The 21,566-nt window shown below is 54.6% G+C and overlaps 1 protein-coding gene across 5 annotated transcripts in view; it reads left to right on the top strand.

The window, feature by feature from the left end:
- CERS2 (ceramide synthase 2) overlaps positions 1 to 19,163 on the top strand; it is a 48,955-nt gene extending 29,792 nt beyond the window's left edge. For 4 of the 5 annotated variants that reach the window (XM_005293693.5, XM_065573753.1, XM_008170323.4 and 1 more), the window contains exons 2-11: positions 8,541 to 8,714; positions 11,143 to 11,260; positions 12,497 to 12,615; positions 13,352 to 13,409; positions 13,517 to 13,567; positions 14,053 to 14,145; positions 14,735 to 14,863; positions 15,638 to 15,744; positions 16,034 to 16,187; positions 17,272 to 19,163. In XM_005293693.5, the coding sequence (XP_005293750.1) occupies positions 8,542 to 8,714; positions 11,143 to 11,260; positions 12,497 to 12,615; positions 13,352 to 13,409; positions 13,517 to 13,567; positions 14,053 to 14,145; positions 14,735 to 14,863; positions 15,638 to 15,744; positions 16,034 to 16,187; positions 17,272 to 17,397 (1,128 nt within the window). In that variant the 5' untranslated portion in view covers position 8,541 and the 3' untranslated portion in view covers positions 17,398 to 19,163. Of the gene's footprint in view, positions 1 to 7,260; positions 7,374 to 8,540; positions 8,715 to 11,142; positions 11,261 to 12,496; positions 12,616 to 13,351; positions 13,410 to 13,516; positions 13,568 to 14,052; positions 14,146 to 14,734; positions 14,864 to 15,637; positions 15,745 to 16,033; positions 16,188 to 17,271 lie in introns of those variants that run through there. The other variant, XM_065573752.1, reaches the window with a different exon arrangement.
- The last annotated feature ends 2,403 nt before the right edge of the window (positions 19,164 to 21,566 follow it).

Genomic DNA, 21,566 nt, shown 5'->3' on the forward strand with positions numbered 1-21,566 from the left:
CACCTGCCAGGGGACATGCAGCCATTTGGGGGATTGGGCAATAAGGTGCCCAAATGCACCCTGGGTGGGCCTCTGTGCCCAACTCTCCCCTGAACCCAATCCACGCAGTCCCTAGAATGGCAGGGTGAACACAGAGCTCATCAGCCGGAGAGGATCTCTGTGGTTGTATGCCCGGGTAGAGACCCACTGCTGTAATCAAGGGGACCCTGCAAAGAAGGGAAAGTCAGGTTAAAATTAACCAAGAGGGAGTGGGGTCTAAGGGTTGGAGCAGGGGACTGGGCATCAAGACTCCTGGGTCCTCATCCCATTTGTGTCACTGGCTCACTCTGTGGCCTTGCAGCGGGTCACTTACCCTCCTTGTGCAGGGCTTCCCCGGCTGTACCCTTCTCTGCCCTTTGGAAAACAGAGGGTCAGATGCTCAGCTAGGGTAAATGGGTGTGTTCTCACTGACCTCAGTGCAGCTGGAATGTCATAGGATGTCATTAGGCTCCCGTCTCCTTAGTACCTGAGCACCTCATGCTCTTTAGTGTATTTATCCTGTCATCCCCCTGTGGGCGGGGGAGTGCTGTTATCCTGTACACGTGGGGAAACTGAGGCCCAGAGCGGTTGCGTGACTGTGCCAAGGTCACATAGGTAGTGTGGAAGAGCAGGGAGTTGATTCCGACTCTCCCAAGTCCTAGACTAGCGCCCTTCCTCTCCATGCTGCACATGCTTACCCCAGCTGTGGCTCTGCCCCATAGATCACCGAGGGCCGAGAGGGCTCTGAGTTCTGTGCCGGCAGGGGATGTGGCATGTAGAACCCGACACTAGGGGCTGTGTCATTGGTTTCCGAGGGCTGGGAACTTGGTGTGAGGCCATGCCCATGCCCGGAATGCTGTCTCCTTTGGGACGTTTGCATCAACAGATTGCAACGCTGCTGCCGCGGTGGCTATTCTAGTTCCCTGGGCGCAGTACGTCAGACCAAGTGCCTGCCTCGAGAGAGAGCTCACGGGCTGCCCCAGAGAGAGCGTGCAGTAAAGACTGTAGCTAGTGCCGCGTTGGGGGAGGGGGTATGGGCACTTTCTGGACACCTGGCAGCTCCCGGCCCCCAGCAGTGTGCGCTCTGAACTGCCTGTTGCACAGGATGGGATAGAAGGATCTGTAGGAGGAAATGGGAGCAGGGTATGACCCCTGTGAAAGATCATGCATCCCACACTGCTTCTCTGGGGTGGGACTCCGGATGCCTGGGTTCTATTCACAGCTCTGCCACTGACCTGTTGATGACCTTGGCAAGTCACTGCCCCGTCTCTGCCTCAGTTTCCCCTTCCATTTCCTAATTAGGTTCCACCTGCTCAGTCTCTTTAGACTGCAAGCTCCTTGGGGTGGGGACCGTGTCTCGCTCTGTGTCTGTGCCGTGCCCAGCACAACGGGGCCCTGATCTTAGTTTGGGTCCCAGAGTACTACTGTAACACACATAATACCTGTCGCCACCTGCTCTGGGTTGGGCTATTGGCTGCCGTTGCGCGTTGGGATGGTGTGGTTGATGGTGCGTTTGCTGGTTGGTTGAGCACATTGTGGTGGTGTTTGTGCCGGGGGCTGTGTGTTGGATTTGCAGTTGTTGTGCTATTGAGCAAGTTTTAATGCGGATCAGCACCCAGGTTTCCCTTTAATGATGTGAGACGCCACTTGATGGGGCAACAACTCTAATCAGTGTTGGGGTAGTGGAGGGGGGCTGGTTATTCGGCACCTGAATCATCCATTTGGTTGGGGTTTTCCCTTTTATTTTTTTTATCATTATTCAGATGGGTGGGTGCCAGTGGTGGGGAGACGGGATTGGGGGTCTGATGGGAGAGGCCAGTGGCTGGGTGTCCAGGGAGTAGGGGGATGGTATGAGATAGGGAGGAAATGACAGGGTAGGGCAGAATACAGGGGCTCAGGTCTGTGTTTGGGGTTATAAGGGGATGGAGGGAGATGGGTGGATGAGGGGGGAGGGATAGCTCAGTGGTTTGAGCATTGGCCTGCTAAACCCAGGGTTATGAGTTCAATCCTTGCGGGGGGGCACTTAAGGATCTGGGGCAAAAATCAGTACTTGGTCCTGCTATTGAAGGCAGGGCTGGACTCAATGACCTTTCAAGGTCCCTTCCAGTTCTACAAGGTAGGTATATCTCAATAGATGTAGCAATACCCTGTGCGAGGGGATGGAAAGAGAGCAGAGGAGGAGTGTGATGGGCAGGTTAGGGGTAGGGCAGGGAGATCGAGACAGGAGGAGAGAGAACCAGGAAGTGAAACTAGCCGGCCCAGCTGTTGGTGTCTGGGCTGTCAGTGGTGCAGGGGGAGTGAAAACCCCAGCCCCCTGCGCTCTATAGATTCGATCTCAGTCCTCTCCAGGGTCGATGATATTTTTAAACCGGCTTTGATTGAGGCGCGGGGCCGGCCACTGCTCTTGGCAGTGCTGGGAGATGCCATGCCGAGGCTGGGGGCGCGACTCTAGATTTACCCTGGAGTTTAGCCCTGATAAAATCCACCCTCGTGTGCGTGCGTGAAGAGGCTGTTTGGTTCCGAGCGAATCTGCCCACCCCGCTGACACAGCGGTAATGCTTAGTGCTCCGTGGACGCTGCCCACGCTCACAGTAGCAAGCGCCATGGTTCACAGTGGTGCATTCGTGGCAGGATTCCTTCTCTCATGTGCTGCGAGGAGCGGTAAGTGCTTAGGAAATGGTTTGCTGGTGCTCCAACGCCCCATGCGCTCTGCTCCCTCCCCCACTGGGCTGCGCCATGCTGCAGAGCGTGACTGGTTCCTCTTGAACAGGCGCACCCTGTGGCCGTAGCCCCACTCTGTCCGTTTGCCTGGGTTCTGTCTCACCCACACCTCAGCCAAGCCTTTTTGGGGGGCATTCTGGCAGGTGAGGCAACTTGTTGCAGGGAGGGTCCCCCTTGCTTGAGTCTGCCCCCAGCACGAGGGACTGCATGTTGGTGGGGTGGCCGAGCCAGTCTGTCCAGTGGCCCAGGCAGGGTGCCATGTAGCAAAGTCAGTCTCAGGTGCACACCAGACTCTGGTGAGTTGACTCCAGGCAGAGCCAGGTGAATATTGGCCTTTTTGGTTACCCGCTTTCTGCGCTGGGCAGGTCCTTTGCTTCTCAGCGTCTGTCTGGACAAGAGAACTGACCAGGAGAAGGGCCTGGGCTGCCCAAGGCCAGGAGCAGGGAATGGGGTGAGTGACTGGCTTGTCCTTGCATTCTGCCGTCCCAGCACCAAAATGTAGCCACCTCTGGGGAGGGGAGGGGCAGCTGTTAAGCTACACCCTAGTGTCCTATTCCTCTGAGGGGCTCAAAGGACATTGAATGTAGTCCCTTTCATATTTCCCATGTGGCAAGTGTTAGTACTGTTCCACAGGCTGGGAAACTGAGGCACAGAAGCAGGGAGCAACCTCCCTAGGGTCTGTTAGAAGTGGGAATAAAACCTCAAAGCATCCCTTTATGCTCAGGCCCAGCTATGGGACAGATGAGGTGACTGGAGATCCAAGGTTTACTGGACGGTATTAGGTTAGCTGCCCTGCAAAGAGCCACTGAACAGCCCCCCCCCTCCCCCTCCCCGTCCAGGCCCGCAATATAATCAGAACGCAAGTCAGCTGGCCACGCCATCTCTCTGCAAAGTTGGCTCCAATCCACCAATGCCTGCAGCCCTCCCCCTCCTGGTGCTATTGAATAGCTAGTAGTTAACATGGGTCTGGGAACGTCTGCTCCTTGCTTCAGGGAGCCCTACAAATGCGGCAGGAGCGAAGGCGGGTGGAAAATCCTGTACCTCCTCCCTGTCCCCCAGCAAACCCATGCTGGGAGCCTTGCTTGAGATGATCAAGTCAACTGGACACTAGATATGCTCCAGACTAATGGGGTCTGGTGCCTGAATCCCACAGTTAGGAGAAACTCCAGAAAAGCTCAATCATAGGAGTGTTGGGCTGGAAGGGACCTCAAGGGGTCACCTAGTCCAGCCCCCTGCGCTGACCCTGGACCAAGTAAACCTAGACTATCTGTGAGAGGTGTTTGTCCAACCTGCTCTTAAAACCCTCCAGTGACGGGGATTCCACAACCTCCCTTGGACGCCTATGCCAGAGCTGAACTAAACTTAGTCATAAAGTTTTTCCTAATATCTCTCCTAAATCTCCCTTGCTGCAGAGTAAGACCATTACTTCTTGTCCTATGCCCAGTGGACAAGGAAAACATTTTATCTCCATCCTTTATAATAGCCCTTAACATATTTGAAGATGGTTACCAGGTTCCTTCCCCCCCCCCCCCCGCCCCAACATGGCCAGGTTTTTACCTTTCCTCTTAGGTCAGGTTTTCTAACCCTTTGATCATTTTTGTTGCTCTCTGGCTTCTCTCCAATATGTCCTAAAGTGTGGCACCCAGAACTGGATGCAGTACTCCAGCTGAGGCGTTACCAGTGCTGAATGTAGCCGGACAGTTACCTCCCGTGTCTCACAAACGCCACTCCTGTTAACACGCCTCAGAACGATACTAGCCTTTTTCGCAACTGCGTCACATTGCTGGCTCTTACTCAATTTGTGATCCGCTATAACCCCCAAATCCTTTGCAGCAGTGCTACCACCCACTTAATCCCTACTTTGTAGTTGTGCAACTGATTTGATTTTTTTTTTCTTAAGTGAAGTACTTTGCACTTCTCTTTATTGAATTTCATCTTGTTGATTTCAGGCCAATTTGTCAAGGTCATTTTGAATTCTAATTCCGTCCTCCAAAGTGCCAGCAACTCCTCCCAGCTCAGTGTCATCTGGAGCCTTTATGAGCATACCCTCCAGTCCATTATCCCGGTCATTAATGAAAATATTGGATAGTTCTGGCCCCAGGACTGACTCCTGCATGACCCCACTAACTCTGTCCCCCTCACTCCCCCGCCAGTTTGATCGCTAACCGTTGATAACTATCTTTGAGTGTGGTCTTTCTACCAGCTGTGCACCCACCTTCCTCTAGACCACGTTTCCCTAGTGTGCAATTGATAATGCCATGTGGGACTGTGAGAAGCTTTACTAAAATCAAGATCTACCACATCTACTGCTTCACGCCATCCACTAGGCCAGTTATCCTGTCAAAGATGAAAATTAGTTTTGTTTGGCATGATTTGTTCTTGACTATTGCTTATCACCCTGTTACCGTCCAGGTGCTTACAAATTGATTGTTCAATCATTTGTTCCAGTATCTTTCCAGGTATTGAAGTCAGGCTTACTAGTCTATATTTCTCTGGGTCCTCTTTGTTCCCCTTTTCAAGACAGGTACTGTACTACGTTTGCCCTTCTCCGGTCCTCTCGGACCTCACCCCTCCTCCATGAGTTCTGGAAGATCATTGCTAACCGTTCCGAGATTGCTTCAGCTAGTTCCTTAAGTACCCTAGGGTGAATTTCATCAGGCCCAGCTGACTTGAATACTTGACTAACTTAGCTAAATATTCTTTAACCTGTTCTGTCCCTCTTGTGGCTTGTGTTCCCTCCCCCTTGTTGTGAATATTGTGCTGAGTATCTGGTCACCATTAAGCTTTTTAGTGCTCCATGCTCCCTGTTAAGCTCTAGAGTTTTACAACAGCCACAGAGATTGGGACCCTGCCTGGGCACAGAGTGAGAGACGGTCCCCGCTCTGATGAGCTCGCAGTCCGAATAGCCAAGGCAAAGGCGGGGAGGGAAAGCAGAGGCATACGGCAGGGCAATGACTTGTCCGAGGGCAGTGGCAGAGCTGGCAATAGAACCCAAGTGCCCTGCCCATGCAAGAAGGGGGAAGGTGGATCTTGTGTTTCTCCAGCACTGATGAAGGGCAGCCATCTCTGGGGTGGAGCACAGTGCCAGATTGCACAGCGTGTTATGCAGCCGCATGGGGGAGGAGAGTTGTTTGGTGGGTTTCAGCCTTGTTTCGTACAAGCTGCTCACACCGAGATGAGCCTCGATCCAGACACTGGGGCAGCCTCCTCTCTTTGGCTTCACTGCCAGGGAGTGGGCTGGACTGGAATCTGACATTGCTCTGCTTGCACTGAGCTGCTGTCCGAGTGGGAGGGCAGTAGCCCTGTCCCTGGGAGCCAGCCCCATGGCTGATCTGGAGGATCTTCTGCTGCACATGCTGGGGCTGGGGGGCAGCAGAGAGCCAACCTGACAGTCAGCACTGAAAGCCCTCTTACCAACACCCTACTTCCAGCTTGAGTCTTGGCCATGCCTGGCTGGTCGTACACCACCAGCCTCTCTGCCGCCCAGGCACTCTCTTCCAGGCTATGCCAGTCCTGTCTTCGCCTTGCCGGTGAACAGGAGATGCACCCCAGTCCAAGAGACCCTTTTGAATCGTTCCCCTGGGATATCCAGACCCTGATGCTCACAGAAATCCCAGCTTCTCTGCCCCCACGGGTGTAGTGTGCCCTAGTTTATCATAAACCACTCTGCGCTTGTGAGCACTTTTAATAAAACCAAAGCCAGTTTATCAGAGAGAGAATAGAGATTTAACTAGAAACAAGAGCGAGTGGTGGAGAGAAAAGGTTGCGATACAAAACAAAATGCAAAGCTGGGTCAGCACTTATCAATAGTTCCCTTTCCTAGCTAATAAAGTCGGGTTCCCCCCAATGTTCAGCCTGTTGCAGAAGAACCAGGATCCAAACGTTCGTGAAAACACCCCTGCTCCCCAAGAGGTTTCTTCCGTGACTAGATCTAAAGAACCCTTCCATCCTCTGACACTGAAACAGTTTTTTGTTCCTGTTCACAGCCTGGGCGAGCCCAGGTCTTGTTGCAATGCTCCTTTTTCACCTTTAAGAGGTTTTGATTGTATGGTACAAGGCTAGACAATGGAGCCTTGCATTGCATCACTGGCTAAATAGAGGAGGAGTGACAACTCCCTCCTGCCTGCGTGGGCCGTCACCGAGACCTATATCCTGGTGACTGATTTTTTTACTGCAAGTCCATAAAGCATACTGTCATTAGAAATACATTAGTCCTTGCTAGTACCCGTACAATTGTGAATCTTGACAAATTACGAGCTTTCTTTAGACACCTTACAGCAGGGGTGGGCAAACTACAGACCCGTGGGCTGGATCCAGCCCACCAACCGTTTTAATCCAACCCTTGAGCTCCCGCTGGGGAGTGGGCTCTGGTCCTTGCCCTGCTCCGGCATGCCAGCTGGGGGGCAGGGTTGGGGGCCTCTCCACGCGGCTCATGGAAGCAGCAGCATGGCTCTGCTCTGCACACTGCCCCTGCCCCAAGTGCCGCCCCTGCAGCTCCCATTGGCTGGGAACCGCAGCCAATGGGAGCTGCAGGGGTGGTGCCTGAGAACAGGGCAGCATGCAGAGCCGCCTGGCTACACGTCTGGATAGGAGCCGGAGAAGGGACGTTCTGCTGCTTCTGGGAGCTGCTTAAGGTAAGCGCTGCCTGGAGCCTGCGCCCCAACCCCCTGCCCCAGCCCTGATTCCCCCTTCTGCTCTCCGAACCCCTCAATCCCAGCCTAGAGCCCCCTCCCACACCCTGAACTCCTCATTTCTGGCCCCAATCCAATTTTGTGAGTATTCCTGGCCCACCGTACAATTTCTATTCCCCGAAGTGGCCCTCAGGCCAAAAAGTTTGCCCGCCCCTGCCTTACAGCTTACTCTTGCTGGATAAAAATCCTGTAAGACATGTTTGGTGTAGTGAGTTTGTCAGGTCTGAGGTGAGAGTTGTTCGCAAAGAAAAAGGGACCCTTTGCCAAGGAGCCTGTGTGTCTCAGGTGGGTGCTGCAGTCATCCTGGGAAAGCCACCATCACTTGCTCAGCCTCCCCTATTCTGAGCCCCAGGCAGAATGTAACCGGATCTCCCACGTGTGGCCGGGATGGGCCGGGGGGGACTAGTAGCTGGAACTCTGCATGGAGGTGAGCGAAGGCTAGATGCAGAGCTGGGTGCATTTGTGCTGTTAGCGCCTCCTACTGATGCTGTTTATTTGTACTGTGGTAGCACCTAAGGTCGCCATTTGGGACCCCCTGGCGCTAGGTGCTGTACAGACAGAACAAAAAGCCAGTCCCAGCCCCGAAGGACATACACATCTATACTTAGAGAGCATCTTGACTTGAACGTGGCATGTGACCTGCTGTACATCTGTCCCAACCCAGACCCTTTGCAGCCTCTATAGACCCCATGGTGCTTTTCAACCCTGAGCTTTCACGTTTGGCTTCCCTGGATTTCCTCTGCGATTTCAGTCACATACAAGGTTCTTTCCTTGCTAAACTGCCATGCGGTGTTTAAACAGCTGCAGCATTCCGTCCTCCTGTGCCAGCTCCGTTCTCACCACTTCCCTGTGTGTCCTTAGCACTGTAGGGCTTACGGTGATTCTCCTTCTGCTCTGGGACAGGAGGGGGCCTGTGCTGTGATGAGCGGTGGGATCCTGGGGCTGCGAGGGTTGGAGCAGCCGTGATAAGTCATGTGTGTCCATGCTGCTTCCTTGTAGCTGGGTGCTGCGAATCCGAGGGTGGAGGCGGGAGCCTTGGCCACTGTTGCCCAGGGGCATGGATAGGAGGAGCATGAATGAGTCACTCCATTTGTCTCTCTCTCACTGCAGGATGTTCCAGACGTTATACAATTACTTTTGGTGGGACCGGCTCTGGTTGCCGGTGAACCTGACATGGTCGGACCTGGAAGACAAGGATGGGCGGATCTATGCCAAGGCTTCAGACCTCTACATCACCATCCCCTTAGCCTTCCTCTTCCTCATCGTCAGGCACCTCTTCGAAATGTGAGTACCGAGGGGAGGCCAGGTCAGCATCCATTCCTGCAGCCTGGCTGGAGCCAGCTTCAAGGAGCTCCCCCTGGTGGACAGTGAGGGAATATCCAGCCCCTAGAGGAAGCTTAGTCTTTAATGCCAGACAGTTGAGGGCAGATTTTCATAACACTGGGTGCACATTAGGCGCGTCTGCAAACCCAGATCTTGTTAAGGTGCCTGAGCGGTCTAGAAAATCTGGCCCCAGTTCAAATCCCCACATCCCACTCCCTTCCCAGAGCCAGGAATCCTGATTCCTTGCCCCCCCCCGCTCTAACCACTAGACCCCACTCCTTCTCAGAGCTGGGGTTAGATCCCAGGAGTTCTGACTTCCAGCCCCCTGCTCTAACCTACTAGACCCCACTCCCCATCCAGAGCTGTGAACAGAACCCAGGAGTTCTGAATCCCCCAGTCCAGTGTGTGGGTCAGGGGTGCCTTCTAGGCTCTATGGACACTGGCTCAAATCCTGATTGGGTGGGATGGGACAAATGAAGGGGGAGAATCTCCTTATTTCACGTGGGCTGTGTGTACACTGCACTTCTGTCGGGCAGGAGTGTGAAAAAACTCCCTGACCGACAAACGTTTTACCGATGAAAAGCGCCGGTGTGGATAGCGCTTTGTCGGTAGGAGACGCTCTCCCACCAACCAAGCTACTGCCCCTCATTGGAGGTGGTTTTATTTTGCACTGCAAAATTCCCTCCCTCCAAATACTAAAAAGTCATAAACCCAGACTGCATAAAACAGCAGGCAACGGACTGCAGGCTGCGACCTGCACTGACCTCTGAGGGAATGAGAGCGAGCTTGGCAGAGGGTCTCTAACCTCCTAGCTTCTAGGAATACGGAGCATGTGGTGTATATTTATATGCCCCCGTCCCAGGCAGCACGGCACAGACGCTCGCATTGTGCACTCCGGCCCCCGATCCCGAGTATCTCAGCAATGCTGGGGGCTGAGGCACTAAAGAGCAATTTGTTGTATAAACCACCGTCGCGGTGACAAACGGAGACGGGAGAACAGAGCTGGCTTTGTTGGTGGATTGGGCACAGGCCCGGTGGGTGGGCAGAGCTCCATCGGGAGCTGTCCGCCCGTGTTGTGCGTGTGCCCTGGGTGCTCTATGCCTGTGAGCATCTTGCTGTGATCGCAGCTGGATGGGAGGAGCAGCGTGAAGCTGGGGGAAGAAGGGGGCTGGGTTTCTGTGGGGATGTCTCCCCACATGTTGTCAGCAAACCACCTTGGATGCCCAACCCCTGTGGGGTGAAAGCAGGGGCCTTGGACTGGGAAGTAGGAGGCGGGAGATGTTTCTTTTCTATGTAGCAAAGGGAAGATTCACTTTCCCAGCCCTTGACTTTTTCTTTCTTTCTATCTTTTCTCACCCGTTTTCTTTTTTCCTCTCCCCTCAGTTAGACATACTCAGTCTTTCTCTTTGCTTTCATATCATTCACTTCTCTCTCCCTGAGCCTTTCTTCTCTTCCCTCAATTCATTTTTCTTTCGCTCGGTCTCCCCAGCCATCATTTCAGATCCCTCACTCTGATTTTTAATCCTTTACTTCCCCTGCAACTGTCAGTCACCTCCATTCTGGCAGGTCTTCTGATCAAAACACCCACATTGGTGACTCTTTGCTCCAACTGCTGGGAGTCAGGACTCCTGGGTTCTGTCCCCAGCTCTGGGAGAGGAGTGGGCTTAGAGATGGGGAGGCTGGGAGACAGGATTCCTGGATTCTGTTCTCACCAACTGTATGACGCGGGAGTGAGTCCAGTCCCTTCTCCAGGTCTCAGTTTCTCCATCTGTAAAATGGGAAGGATGTTAAGATTCCTCCCGGGCCATCTGTGGCGCATAGCTGCACCCCTTTGGCCCAGGTAGGTTTGCTCTGTCATGTGGATTTGACTGCCACCTAATGGCCACTGCCCAGCAGAATTCTTGTCAGTGACTTTACAGGCGGCTTTGGAGTTCTGATTGATTGAGGGAGTTGATTGTCCATATGGATTTGTTATGGTAGGGCCTACAGGCTGAGCAGTAATGGGTGTGTCTTTGCCAGAAGCTGCACAAATGTAGGGTGAGACGGTTCCTGCCCTGAAGAGTTATAACCTAATAATTAGGCGTATTATGGTAGCACCTAACAGCCCCATGGTGCCAGGTGCTGCACACACTAATAATTCCTCCTAACTCTTCCGTGGCACTTTCCATCAGTAGATGGCAAAGTACTCTAGAGAGCCATGTCCTCCTCCCCCTTGCACAGATGGGGGAAAGCATCAGTGCTGTCCCTTTTCCAGACTGTGGCCCCAGGTTATAACAACGCCGTATCGCCACAAAGGGAAGGGCTTCCATGTTCTAAAGCATTATTCTAACCACGTGTTTTGTGTCTATGCTCCCCATTCCTCTCCCCCCTCCCTTCACTCCACCCCCAGATATGTGGCCACCCCACTAGCCGGGCTTTTGAACGTCAAGGAGAAGATCCGATTAAAAGCCACCCCAAATCCTGTGCTAGAAAAGTTCTACGCTTCATCCACAAAACACCCCAAGCAGGTACAGTGCATGCTACCGGCGGGGGGAGGGGGAGGGCTGTATTGCCTGCAGCCTGCGACAAGCGTGGTGCTGGGATTGCACCGGGGTGCTGCGGGCGAGGCGTCCCGGGCTGCCCTCTCCCACCTCTGGGAGCTGATCTGTATGGGGCTAGCCGGGCGCCTGGGGCGTTAATGTGACGGTATTAAATGAATCTGGCTCTGTGTGTTGGAAGAAACCAGGAGGCGAGTTGAGGAGCTAAGTGGCTGCACTTAGGGCTCGGGGGCGCTTTTGCATGCGGCTTTAGTGATTCAGGGGCTAAAGCACTGGTCTTTCCCCCCGGTGGGGTGGGGGGGTCCATTCCTGATCATTACAGGCGCTCTGCCTCATCCCCAGTATGTCGCTGGCCAGAGTGGCAGCCTCTGCCCGGGGGTTCCCAGAGCTGGTGTAGCAGGGAGGAGGTACAAGGCAGGGTTGAGGGGCATTGGCACAGCTGCTGGGGCAGAGGGGGAGCCCTGGGCTGGATTAGCAGGGGGGATGCGGGTTGGGATGAATGGGCCTAAGGCTGGGATAGCAGGGGGCTGCCGGGTGGGAGTGAGGGGCACCGGCAGAGCTGGGGGTGTGAGGAGTTGGGATAGCAGGGGATGGGGGTCAGGAATGAGGGGCCCAGGCAGAGTTCTGTGTGGGGCAAAACCAGAGCTGGGCTAGCCAGGGTGGTACTGGTTAGGATTGAGGGGCCCCGGCAGAGCGGTGTGTGCGAGGATAACGGGCTGCGGGTCAGGATTGCAGAGGAGCTGGGACCCTGCACTTGTCTGGTTCAGCCCAGGTGCTTTCAGCGTCTCACTCTCTCCGGCACCAGCGCCCCCCAGCCCTGGTGGCCACTGGCTCTGAGAGCTCAAAACAAACCCCTGGGCCTGGCTGCGCGGTAACAGCGGGCTGTGGCTGCAGCGGGTGTAGACAGACCCGATCTAGCTAGCTCAGGAGCAGCGAAGCTGCAGCAGCACCGGCTCAGGGCCCGTCTGGGCCCCTGGAGAGTTGGTCACGGGCTAGATGCCCCCACCTGGTGCCTATGGCCAGTACCTGAGCTCATGAGACCAAAGCGAGCCGCCATTGCACAGCACTGATTGCCAGGCAGACACCGTCTGCCTCCCCCGGCACAAGTGGCTCCTGACTCCCACTGACCACCCTGTCGTCTGGTCCTGGGGCCCAGCCAGCCCCTGGGTCGCCCCGGTAACCGCCCCCGGGTCTCTCCCCTCCCAGGGCGACATCGAGATGCTCTCCAAGAAGAGCGGCTGCGTGGTCCGGCAGGTGGAGCGCTGGTTCCGACGCAGGCGCAACCAGGACAGGCCCAGCTTGCTCAAGAAGTTCCGGGAGGCCAGGTAAGAGCCTGGTGCCGCTCGCCCAGCCGTGCAACGGCAGCCCTGTCGCACCCTGGTGTCTGCAGCGCCCCCTGCAGTCCATCTCCATTTGGATTCGGGACCCCCTTGCGCTCTCTGCCGAGCTGGGCACCGTGGGGCGGACCTGGGGCTCTCACGGTAATGAGACCTGGCAGGGGTTGGCAGGTGGGTGGTTCTCCAGTGGTGGTGAAGGGAGCGTCTGTGGGCTCTGAGCGCTGGAACGGCGGTGGAGGGGGCCCCGGGATTCCATTTGGGGTGATCCCCTTAAGCCCATAGTGCCCTGTTGCCCCCGTGCGTGCATCAGAACTGACTGGGCTGAGCAGGCAGGTTTGGTGGTGGGGGGGGGTGCATGGGAGCGGAGGAGCCTATTCCCTCCTCAGCCCAGCTGGGCTCCGAGCATGGCTCCAGCTTCAAGGCAAAAGGCAAGAGGGTGACAGGATTGAGGGGACTCTTAAAGCCCAGTGGCTGCCAGGCTAGCTTCCTCCCGCTTTCTCACAGGGCATAGGACAAGGCTCCGTCCCTGCTAGATCACGAGATAGGCACAGAAAGGGTTCCCGGTGATCCAGACGGGCTCTTCAACCCTGTGTCCCCTGGGCCGGCTCCCTCTGGCGCTCCCAGCGTCTGGGGCTCCCTACCTGCCCTTCCCATGACGTGTTCTCTCTCCCCTTCACTCCGCCCCGTGCTCCTCTGTTGAGAACCATCTGCTTCCTTTTTCCAGTTGGCGATTCACCTTTTACCTTATTGCTTTCATTGCTGGCATGGCCGTCATAGTGGATGTAAGTAAGATCTGGCATTTCGACCCCTTCCCGGTCTCTCGGCCCGTCCTGGCCCAGCTGCCCTGCTCACCCCTGCCCTGTCTCCCCCCTCCCGCTTTTCCTCACAGAAGCCCTGGTTCTACGACTTGAAGGAAGTGTGGAAAGGGTACCCGATCCAGGTGAGTCCAGCGCGCGCCTGCTGTCGGGTTAGCGCCCCAGGACAGAGCCGGCTGTTTCTCTCCTTCAGCTCCGCAAGCGGAGAGAGTTTCGGCTCGGCTCAGCCTCCAGCGTAGCTGCCTGGGCAGCCAATGAAACACAGCCCGGGCTCCCTGCTTCATTGGGACGCACGGCCATTGGTGCCCGTGCTCCGAAGTCAGGATGGTTACCTGGCAACTACTCGTTGGTTAACATCTCCTTGGAGGGGGTTCTGAGGAATTGCTGGGATACGTGGCCTGTGGCCACCTAGGAAATCCAGGGTGATGTCAAGGCTCCGATCCTCCTGCTTCCAAAGTTCAGGTCTACAGGAGAATCCCCATTCGTTCTGTGCAGCATTGGGCTTATGGCACACAGCAGTGCCATTCTGATCCCATGCAGCAGAGGGCGCGCGCACATGCTTCAGCAGAGCATTGTTCCGCTGAGCTCTCTGGTCCCGTTTGCCTTGCAGACCACGCTGCCGTCACAGTACTGGTACTACATGATCGAGCTGTCGTTCTACTGGTCCCTGCTCTTCAGCATCGCCTCCGACGTGAAGCGCAAGGTAGGCTGTCTCCCGCGTGCCTGGCTGTGCAGGGGGGATGGATGGAGATCCGTGTGCGTCCCCAGTCCCGGGCTGCCGCTGAATGAGGAAGAGATCTGGCGGCTCTGGGCTGGCCCTGCCACCCCTGCGGGGGTCTGGAGAGAATCCCCTGTGCCCTGATCAGTCCTAGGCCTCCAGGACATGGGCGGGGAGGGTTTGCTGGGGTCAGAGGGCTTCTGCTTGGGGCTGCCTCCATTAGCTCCATAGGGCGAGCAGTGGCCCCCAAGCCAGCCCTGGTACTAGGAATGTGGCCCTCCCCCCACGACATGGGTGTAGCTGCTTGGTGATCCCCAGGCAGCCCCTCTCAGCCCCGTTTTGGGATATCGCAGGGGGGGCACATCTGCCTCCCGCCCAGAGAGGATTCTGTGTCCAGGGCTGGGGGTGTCTGGGCAGGGCTGGACAGGGAGGGTCTGGTGTGTTTGGGGAGGGGTAGGAGGTTTGGCAGGGCCTGATGTATCTGGGGCAGGAGGGGCTGGGCTGGGGTCTGACCCCTCCTCTTGTTTGTTGGGGGCTTAACCCCTTCCTTTCCCCTCCCTTCTCTTCCTGGCAGGACTTCAAAGAGCAGATCATCCACCACGTGGCCACCATCATCCTGATCAGCTTTTCCTGGTTCGCCAACTACATCCGGGCGGGGACGCTGATCATGGCCCTGCACGACTCGTGCGACTACCTGCTGGAGGTGAGTGCAACCCCCCCACCCGGTCCCTGCGGTTCTTCCCCATGGCTGATGCACCACACGACCACGATGCCAGTGAGAGCAGAACCCCTGGTGCCCCCGCAAAGCCAGTGGGACTCCCCCACTGAGCCCGGCACAGAACCCAGGAGTCCAGAGACCCAGAGTTGTGAGTTCAATCCTTGAGGGGCCATTTAGGGAACTGGGGTAAAAAAAAAAAAAAAAATCTGTCTGGGGATTGGCCCTGCTTTGAGCAGGGGGTTGGACTAGATGACCTCCTGAGGTCCCTTCCAACCCGGATATTCCATGATTCATCCCTGGTCTACTTGGACTCTAAGCTCCTTGGGGCAGGGGACAGCGTCTCACTCTGTGTCTGGGCAGCACCTGGCACACCAGGACCTCTGGGTGCTGCAGCAATACACCTAATGCGAAATGGATGCCTGTGCGTTTCATTGAGACGTCCGTCATCGGGAGCTGGGGGCTGCTCTCCAGAGGCAAACCAAACCCTGCAGCTGCTGTTAGCAGCGCTGCTCTATCTTAGTGCTTAGAGATTCCAGCTAAGGGCAGGACCCTGTTGTGCGAGACCCGGCCCCTTCCCCCAGGAGCTCCCAGTCGAGACTGACGAGGGTGGGAGACAGGCAGGATTGGACAAGTGGGAGAGCCCCCGAGAGACGCAATGACTCATCCAAGTCTCCCGAGGCCCACGCTCTGCCCCCAGCTCACGTCTCCCACGCCTCAGAGGCACTACAGCTTACTGTGGTCTTGGCCTCTCGCCCCCAGTCTGCCAAGATGTTTAACTACGCCGGCTGGAAAAACACCTGCAACAACATCTTCATCGTGTTCGCCGCCGTCTTCATTGTCACGCGCCTCATCATCCTGCCCTTCTGGTGAGCAAGTGCCCCAGCCTCTGACCGTGGCCTACTGCTACTCCTAGGCCTGGGACAGCATTGCGGGTGGTGGGGCGGGAAAAGCTGGCTGTTGGAGGATGATCCAGGAGTTTCATCTACGTGGCAGAGCTGGGAATAGAACCCAGAGCTCCTGAGTGCCAGTCTGGCCCTCTAGCCACTAGGCCACGCTGCCAATTTTGCTTCTGAGCGGCGTGAGCCAGGAGGGTCGCTTAGCCGCCTCACTTTCAGTACAGCGAACATGTCTGAGGTCTCCTGTGCTCTCCTATAGGATCATGCACTGCACGGTGGTCTATCCTCTGGACCTGTACCCGCCCTTCTTCGGCTATTACTTCTTCAACTTCATGATGGTGGTGCTGCAATCGCTGCATATCTTCTGGGCGTATCTCATCATCCGCATGGCCCACAAGTTCATAACTGGAAAGGCAGGTTCACTTTCTCTGGCGGGGAGGGAGGAGGGGGTGTTTTTGTTTTTTCCAGGTCACCCTTCACTTACATTGGAACCCAGGGGCCAGGAGGGAAGCAAAGTGAAGCCACCGCTCCGGGCAGGATGGGGAAGTGGAAGAGATCAGCAATTTTTAAGACTGGCCAGGGGGCGTTTTCTCGTCTTGATTAATGGGGACAAATAACAGGATGCGGACAGGGGTGTTTATTGTAGGGTTGCTCGTTTGTTTGTGGTGCAGCAGTGCAGAGATTCCCGTCAAAGGAGCAGAGGGGTGTGTGTTTTGTAGGGTTGCTGGTGTGTGTGTGTGTGGGGGGGGGGGGATTGGTGAGCACTGGGGGCTCTATTGACTTTTTGAGGATAGAGAAAAGCTTTTGGTCCAATCTTCAGGAATTCAGGCGCCTATTTCCCACGGAGTCCTATGGGAATTAGGCACTTAAATCCCAATGAGGATCTGGGCCTTGGGACTTTAAGCAGCAGCGTGATTTGAGGCTCCAGTGGCGCGTCCGGGGCCAGCAGGGCCACGTGCTGGCTGGTGCTCTAGGAACGGGAGAAGTTTGCTAGGGCAACAGCATGGAGCAGGGAGAAGCCAGAGCTCAGTAGCGAAGTCCTGGAGCATCTCTGGGGAAGGCAAGGCAGTAGGGGGTCAGTGGGACCTGCATGCCGCAGGGGTAAACGGGGAGGGGGCCTTTCACATCGCAGTGGTGAGTGCAGCTCCGTTCCAGGCAGTATCTGTTACCATCTGAAGTGCGTGCGGTGGCCCCCATGTGAGATGTGTGGGAGGATTTCACCCAGTTCCCAGTCAAGTGCCTGGCTCACAAAGCCACCCGTGCAGCTGGCACTAATGGAGGAGGGGCAGGGCTGTGGACGGAATGGGCCTCACTAAGCCCCGCTCATGGTGTTCCACAGGGAAACTAAGGCACAGAAGCAAAATGGATCACGCAGCAAGTCAGTGGCAGTGCTAGGAACAGACCCCAGGAGTCCTGACACCCAGGCCCACTCTGCTCTAGCCCGCTCACCCTGTTTCACTTTGATTCGTGAAGCCCCTTTCTTTTCAATCCCTCCAGGTGGTGGAAGACGAGAGGAGTGATCGCGAAGAGACCGACAACACGGAGGAGGAGGAAGTGACAAAGAATGGGCCCCTTTCCAACGGGCACCCCGTCCTGAACAACAACCACCGGAAAACCGATTGATTTTAGGCGCATGTGGAGGTGTTGCCAGCTTGCCGCCCGGCCCCACCACCATGGGCATCAGCTGAGGCCAAAACGTCAAGAGAACTTCAGCTTCCACCCTGCCACCGACTGTAGTGCCAGGGTCTCCCTCCTGTCCCCTATAAATAGTTACTCTCCCTCTTCTCCTCAAAACGGATCTAGTGGAAATAGCTGACCCATCTAGGGGGGAGGCTAAAGGAATGGACCCTGGAGTGCCAGCACCAACCCTACATGTGTGCTTAGAATACATCATTTGAGGTCAATTTTCTTTCCTATCGCTGCAGATGGAAATGTGCCAACTTTGTGGGGGGAGGGGTGGTAGTGCCTTGTGCCACCACCATACAGTAGTGTCCTTTCTCTCTGCATCTGCACCCAGCTGCCTTAAAACCAAACTGGGACGCAAGGATTCCCTTCTCCACGACTATCTGGCCCCAGCCCCAAACTCTAGGTGCACAGGGGAAGGCACAGCCAGACTGCTACATGAGGGAGAGATGGCAAATTGCTCTCTCTGTTTTTGTGTTTTACACACACACACATCCACAGAGAAAGCTGGTGCCAGTTCCTTCCCAGTCTGTTTTAGTGGTGAGGTATGGTTTCATTGCCTCTCGAGTTGCTCTGTTCTCGCCTCTCGAGTTTCTGGAAGGGAATCCCCGAGCTGTGTGGCTGGTGGAAATAACGCACAAAAAGCAGAACTCTAATGTCCTCCGAGGGCTTGGATTCAATCGCAAAGGCTCGTTCGTTCCCCTTTGTTGTTGGGTTTTTTGGAAACGACTGCAAGCCCTCTCCCCAAACTCCTTTCCAGCTGTAGAGGAAATAAGTGTTTCCATGGAGTTTATTTTGCTTTCTTGGGTAGTAGCAAAGGCATGAAATCAAAGCCTTGGCAGGCCAGAGACCAACCTGTCAATTTCAGCTAAGCCCATCCTGCAGTTCAGGCCCTTCCGGGAGCTTTCGCTCCGCTGCAGAGTGGAGTTCAGGGACTAAGATGGCCGGGTCTTGTTTTGAAAGAAGGGCCTGGTCCCCGTTTTGGCTTTGCTACTTGCCACCGTTAGTGAATGGCGGTCAAAGCTTTGGCGGCTGGCTCCCCAGCATGACAGAGATGTGCCCGTTGCACCCAGAAAAATGAGGAGCAAAGTCACTGACTTGCTCTGGGGAGCAGCCAGAAGGAATTTGTGCTTGGTTTACAGCTCACCGCCACAGTAACAGACTTGTGGGATCAGGTGACATTCGTTATACCATGGGGGAGGCAAGTTAAGTAGATGAAGGTCTGGGTATTAATGGCTGATTTATTAGACAACACTATTGAATACTTGCTGGAAGGAAGCTGTGTGGTTTAGACACACTACCTAGTATCCATTTCGATGGGGATTTAATACATCCCATTGTTTTGCTCTATAAGAATTGGTTCTGATCACCTTTAAGAACGATCTATTCCACTTCCCTTCTAATGTGCTTTCCCCCTCCCCTCCGCCCAGGCTATGAATGGACAAATGAATTTGCAACTGATTTTTTTTTTCTATTTATTTTTTTTTAAAGCTAGGACTAAGTACAAAAAAGAACTGGACCGCAGAGAGTCTTTCATGTAAAAACAGATTCGGTGGGGGCTGAAATGCTGAAGGCAGTAAAACTTTCCAGGTTAGACAGAGGGATTGGAGAAAAGGACCATTAACCTAACTTCAGACCAAAATGTTGAGTTTTTTAAAAGTTAAAATTTATTAAAAGTTAAATAAAAACTAAAACTTCTGTAAAAACAGGCGTGGTGGTTTCTGTTGGAGTGTCACCCTGTTCCCACCCCCCCATCTGAGGGGTTTGGATCAGTATGAAACACATGGGACAACTTTCATATCAGCTGTGCTATTCCTGCCAGACTTGAGCTGGTGTGGTTTTCACAGGAGCGTCCTCTTGTGGTGGTAACGTGCTCACTACAAGCATCCCAAGGCTAGCAGGGATCAGCTCCCCCTTTTTAAGGCATCAAAATAAGCAGCCAGATTTTCAAAAGTGCTCACTCAGCCTGCTTGGGTTTGAGGTCTCCTGGAAACCGGGATGAGGCCCACTGGGAGGTGTGGGGAACTTTTGAAAGTCTGGCCTTTATTTAAGAGCCTGAACACTGGGGGGAACCAAGCCCCGAGTGTGGGTGTTGCATGCTTGGAGAGGGGGTTCAGAACTTCACATGCTTTCTACCGCCCTACTTTTAAACACAACTGGCCTCCCACTTCCTAGAAAAGCCACCTGCTCCAGCCCCTCTGAGGCTCCGCTGTTGAAATACTAATGTGGCTACGGGCAGCTGTTCCTACAGGCAGCTTGGGAGGAAGGAGCCACTGATTTAACTCTGCTATTCATAGCACTTCTCCATTAGCATTGCAAGATTCCCATGCAGCCCCTCAAATGGACAGTCAGCGAGCGGAGGAGCTTTCAGATGTCCTAGGAAAGGTAATTACTATACAACACTTTAAAAGCCATGGTCAAACTCTCTCTCCCCATTAGCAAGGGTGGAGTTCCTTTTCTCTGCTCAGGAGTGACCCCCTTTGCTGGTCCAGGGACCCTCCGTTCCCATGACCCATTCATTTCTGACTAGCTCAGTAGAGGGGCCTGCTCTTTGTAGCTCAGTGCCGTGCAGGGTGGTGACGCTCTGGCCTTGAGCCGGCTTGCTGCAGGCTGGAAAGAGGGAGCAACTGGAACAGTTTACTCCCCCTAGCTTGGTTCGGTCACGATCACCGTGAACTCGACTTGCCTGTGCCCCGTGCTGCAGTTTGACAGCTGGTGCCTAGGGATCTCCCCTAGAGGCTCTGGCAGGTGCCATGTGCGGATGGGGTGGTTCTGGCAGATTCGTGGTGACAATGCCCACAGTCCAAAGTGTGTTAAGCTAAACATGCTGCGCTAGGCTGAGTTGAGTAGAACCTGCTACGGGTTTAGGATGGTAAAGTGCAGCTCTTTGTAAGCTCGGTTTAGTTTAATAAGAGACCCCTTACAAGGAAGTCACTCAACCCCTTTGGCTGTGCAGGGACCTGGACAAGCTACAGCGCCTCCACCTGCAAAAAGAGGCCTAAAATCACGTCTTTGCTTTAAGGAAAGGAGCAACTTTTAGCTTCACCCGCAGCCATAACCCTTTGGTTTTGGAAAGCTTAGCCTGGCCCCTGAGAAACCCCATGAGCAGGTCCAAATAGACTGTGTGCGTGTTTACACAGCAGCGGCCCAAGCTTACTCTCGCCAGTGTCAGCTGGAGCCTGGCAGCAGGGATGTCCCCTCTAGCAGCCCAGGCCCCACTAGAATTAGTTACTGTCACTTTGAAAGTGACTTGGATTTTACCACTGCAGTTTCCATTGCTAGATCCCCTACTTGAAGAGCGTTTTAGGAGGAGACACTCCCTGTTCTGTATCTTGGGTACATGTGTAAATAAATTACGTGCCCCAGACATAATGATCTGTGGTTTCTTGTGAGTGTTCACCCTGCTAAAGCCAGGTTGTGTGGAGGGGGTGCAACAGCCTCTTTCCATCCCCAGGAGATCAAGCTCCTCAGGTAAACCTACAGCTGCCATTCGATGCACCGTTCTCGGAGCAGACATTTTTAGATTTGTTTCCGTGGTGAGCTACGTGCCCTGGCATTGCTAGGCGAAGGAATTTGCCATGTACTGCCCTGAGGAGGGCAGTTGTCATGCAAAGCTCTAAGAGGTAGTGTGCTGTCACTGGCAGGGGGAAGAGCGGGCTGTAGTCCTGGTGCTGCAGAAGTTAGTCTGCTATTTGATGGAGCTGTAACTTAGCCCTAGAACAATCTAAGCATCTTCAGCTGTGTGACTGAGCACCCGTCTCCTATAACTCTGGTTTCATACCCTTCTTGCTTCCTCTAGCTCGTCAGGGTGAGAGAAGTTGGTCTTATAAAATATGACCTCACCTGCCTGGACGTGCTCATACTCTAGAACTAACATGGCTACTACAAAGGGTTCTCCAAGTAACCGCCTTTATCAGCTTTGGTCTAGCTCTACTGAAGTCAGAGGAGTTATGGGCCGGAGTTAATCCTGCCTGCGTTGAGTATTTTATAAGCACTGGTAGGTACAGCCTCCCTTGCTACAATTAAGTTTGATCTTATTCCCTCCACTTCTGTAGCAGCTGGGAGCAGCTGCATAGAAGCCTCATGCCGTACAAGCCATAAGGGGCTCT

The sequence above is a fragment of the Chrysemys picta genome, chromosome 20 (genome assembly GCF_011386835.1).
Source record: "Chrysemys picta bellii isolate R12L10 chromosome 20, ASM1138683v2, whole genome shotgun sequence".
Classification (NCBI taxonomy): Eukaryota; Metazoa; Chordata; order Testudines; family Emydidae; genus Chrysemys; species Chrysemys picta.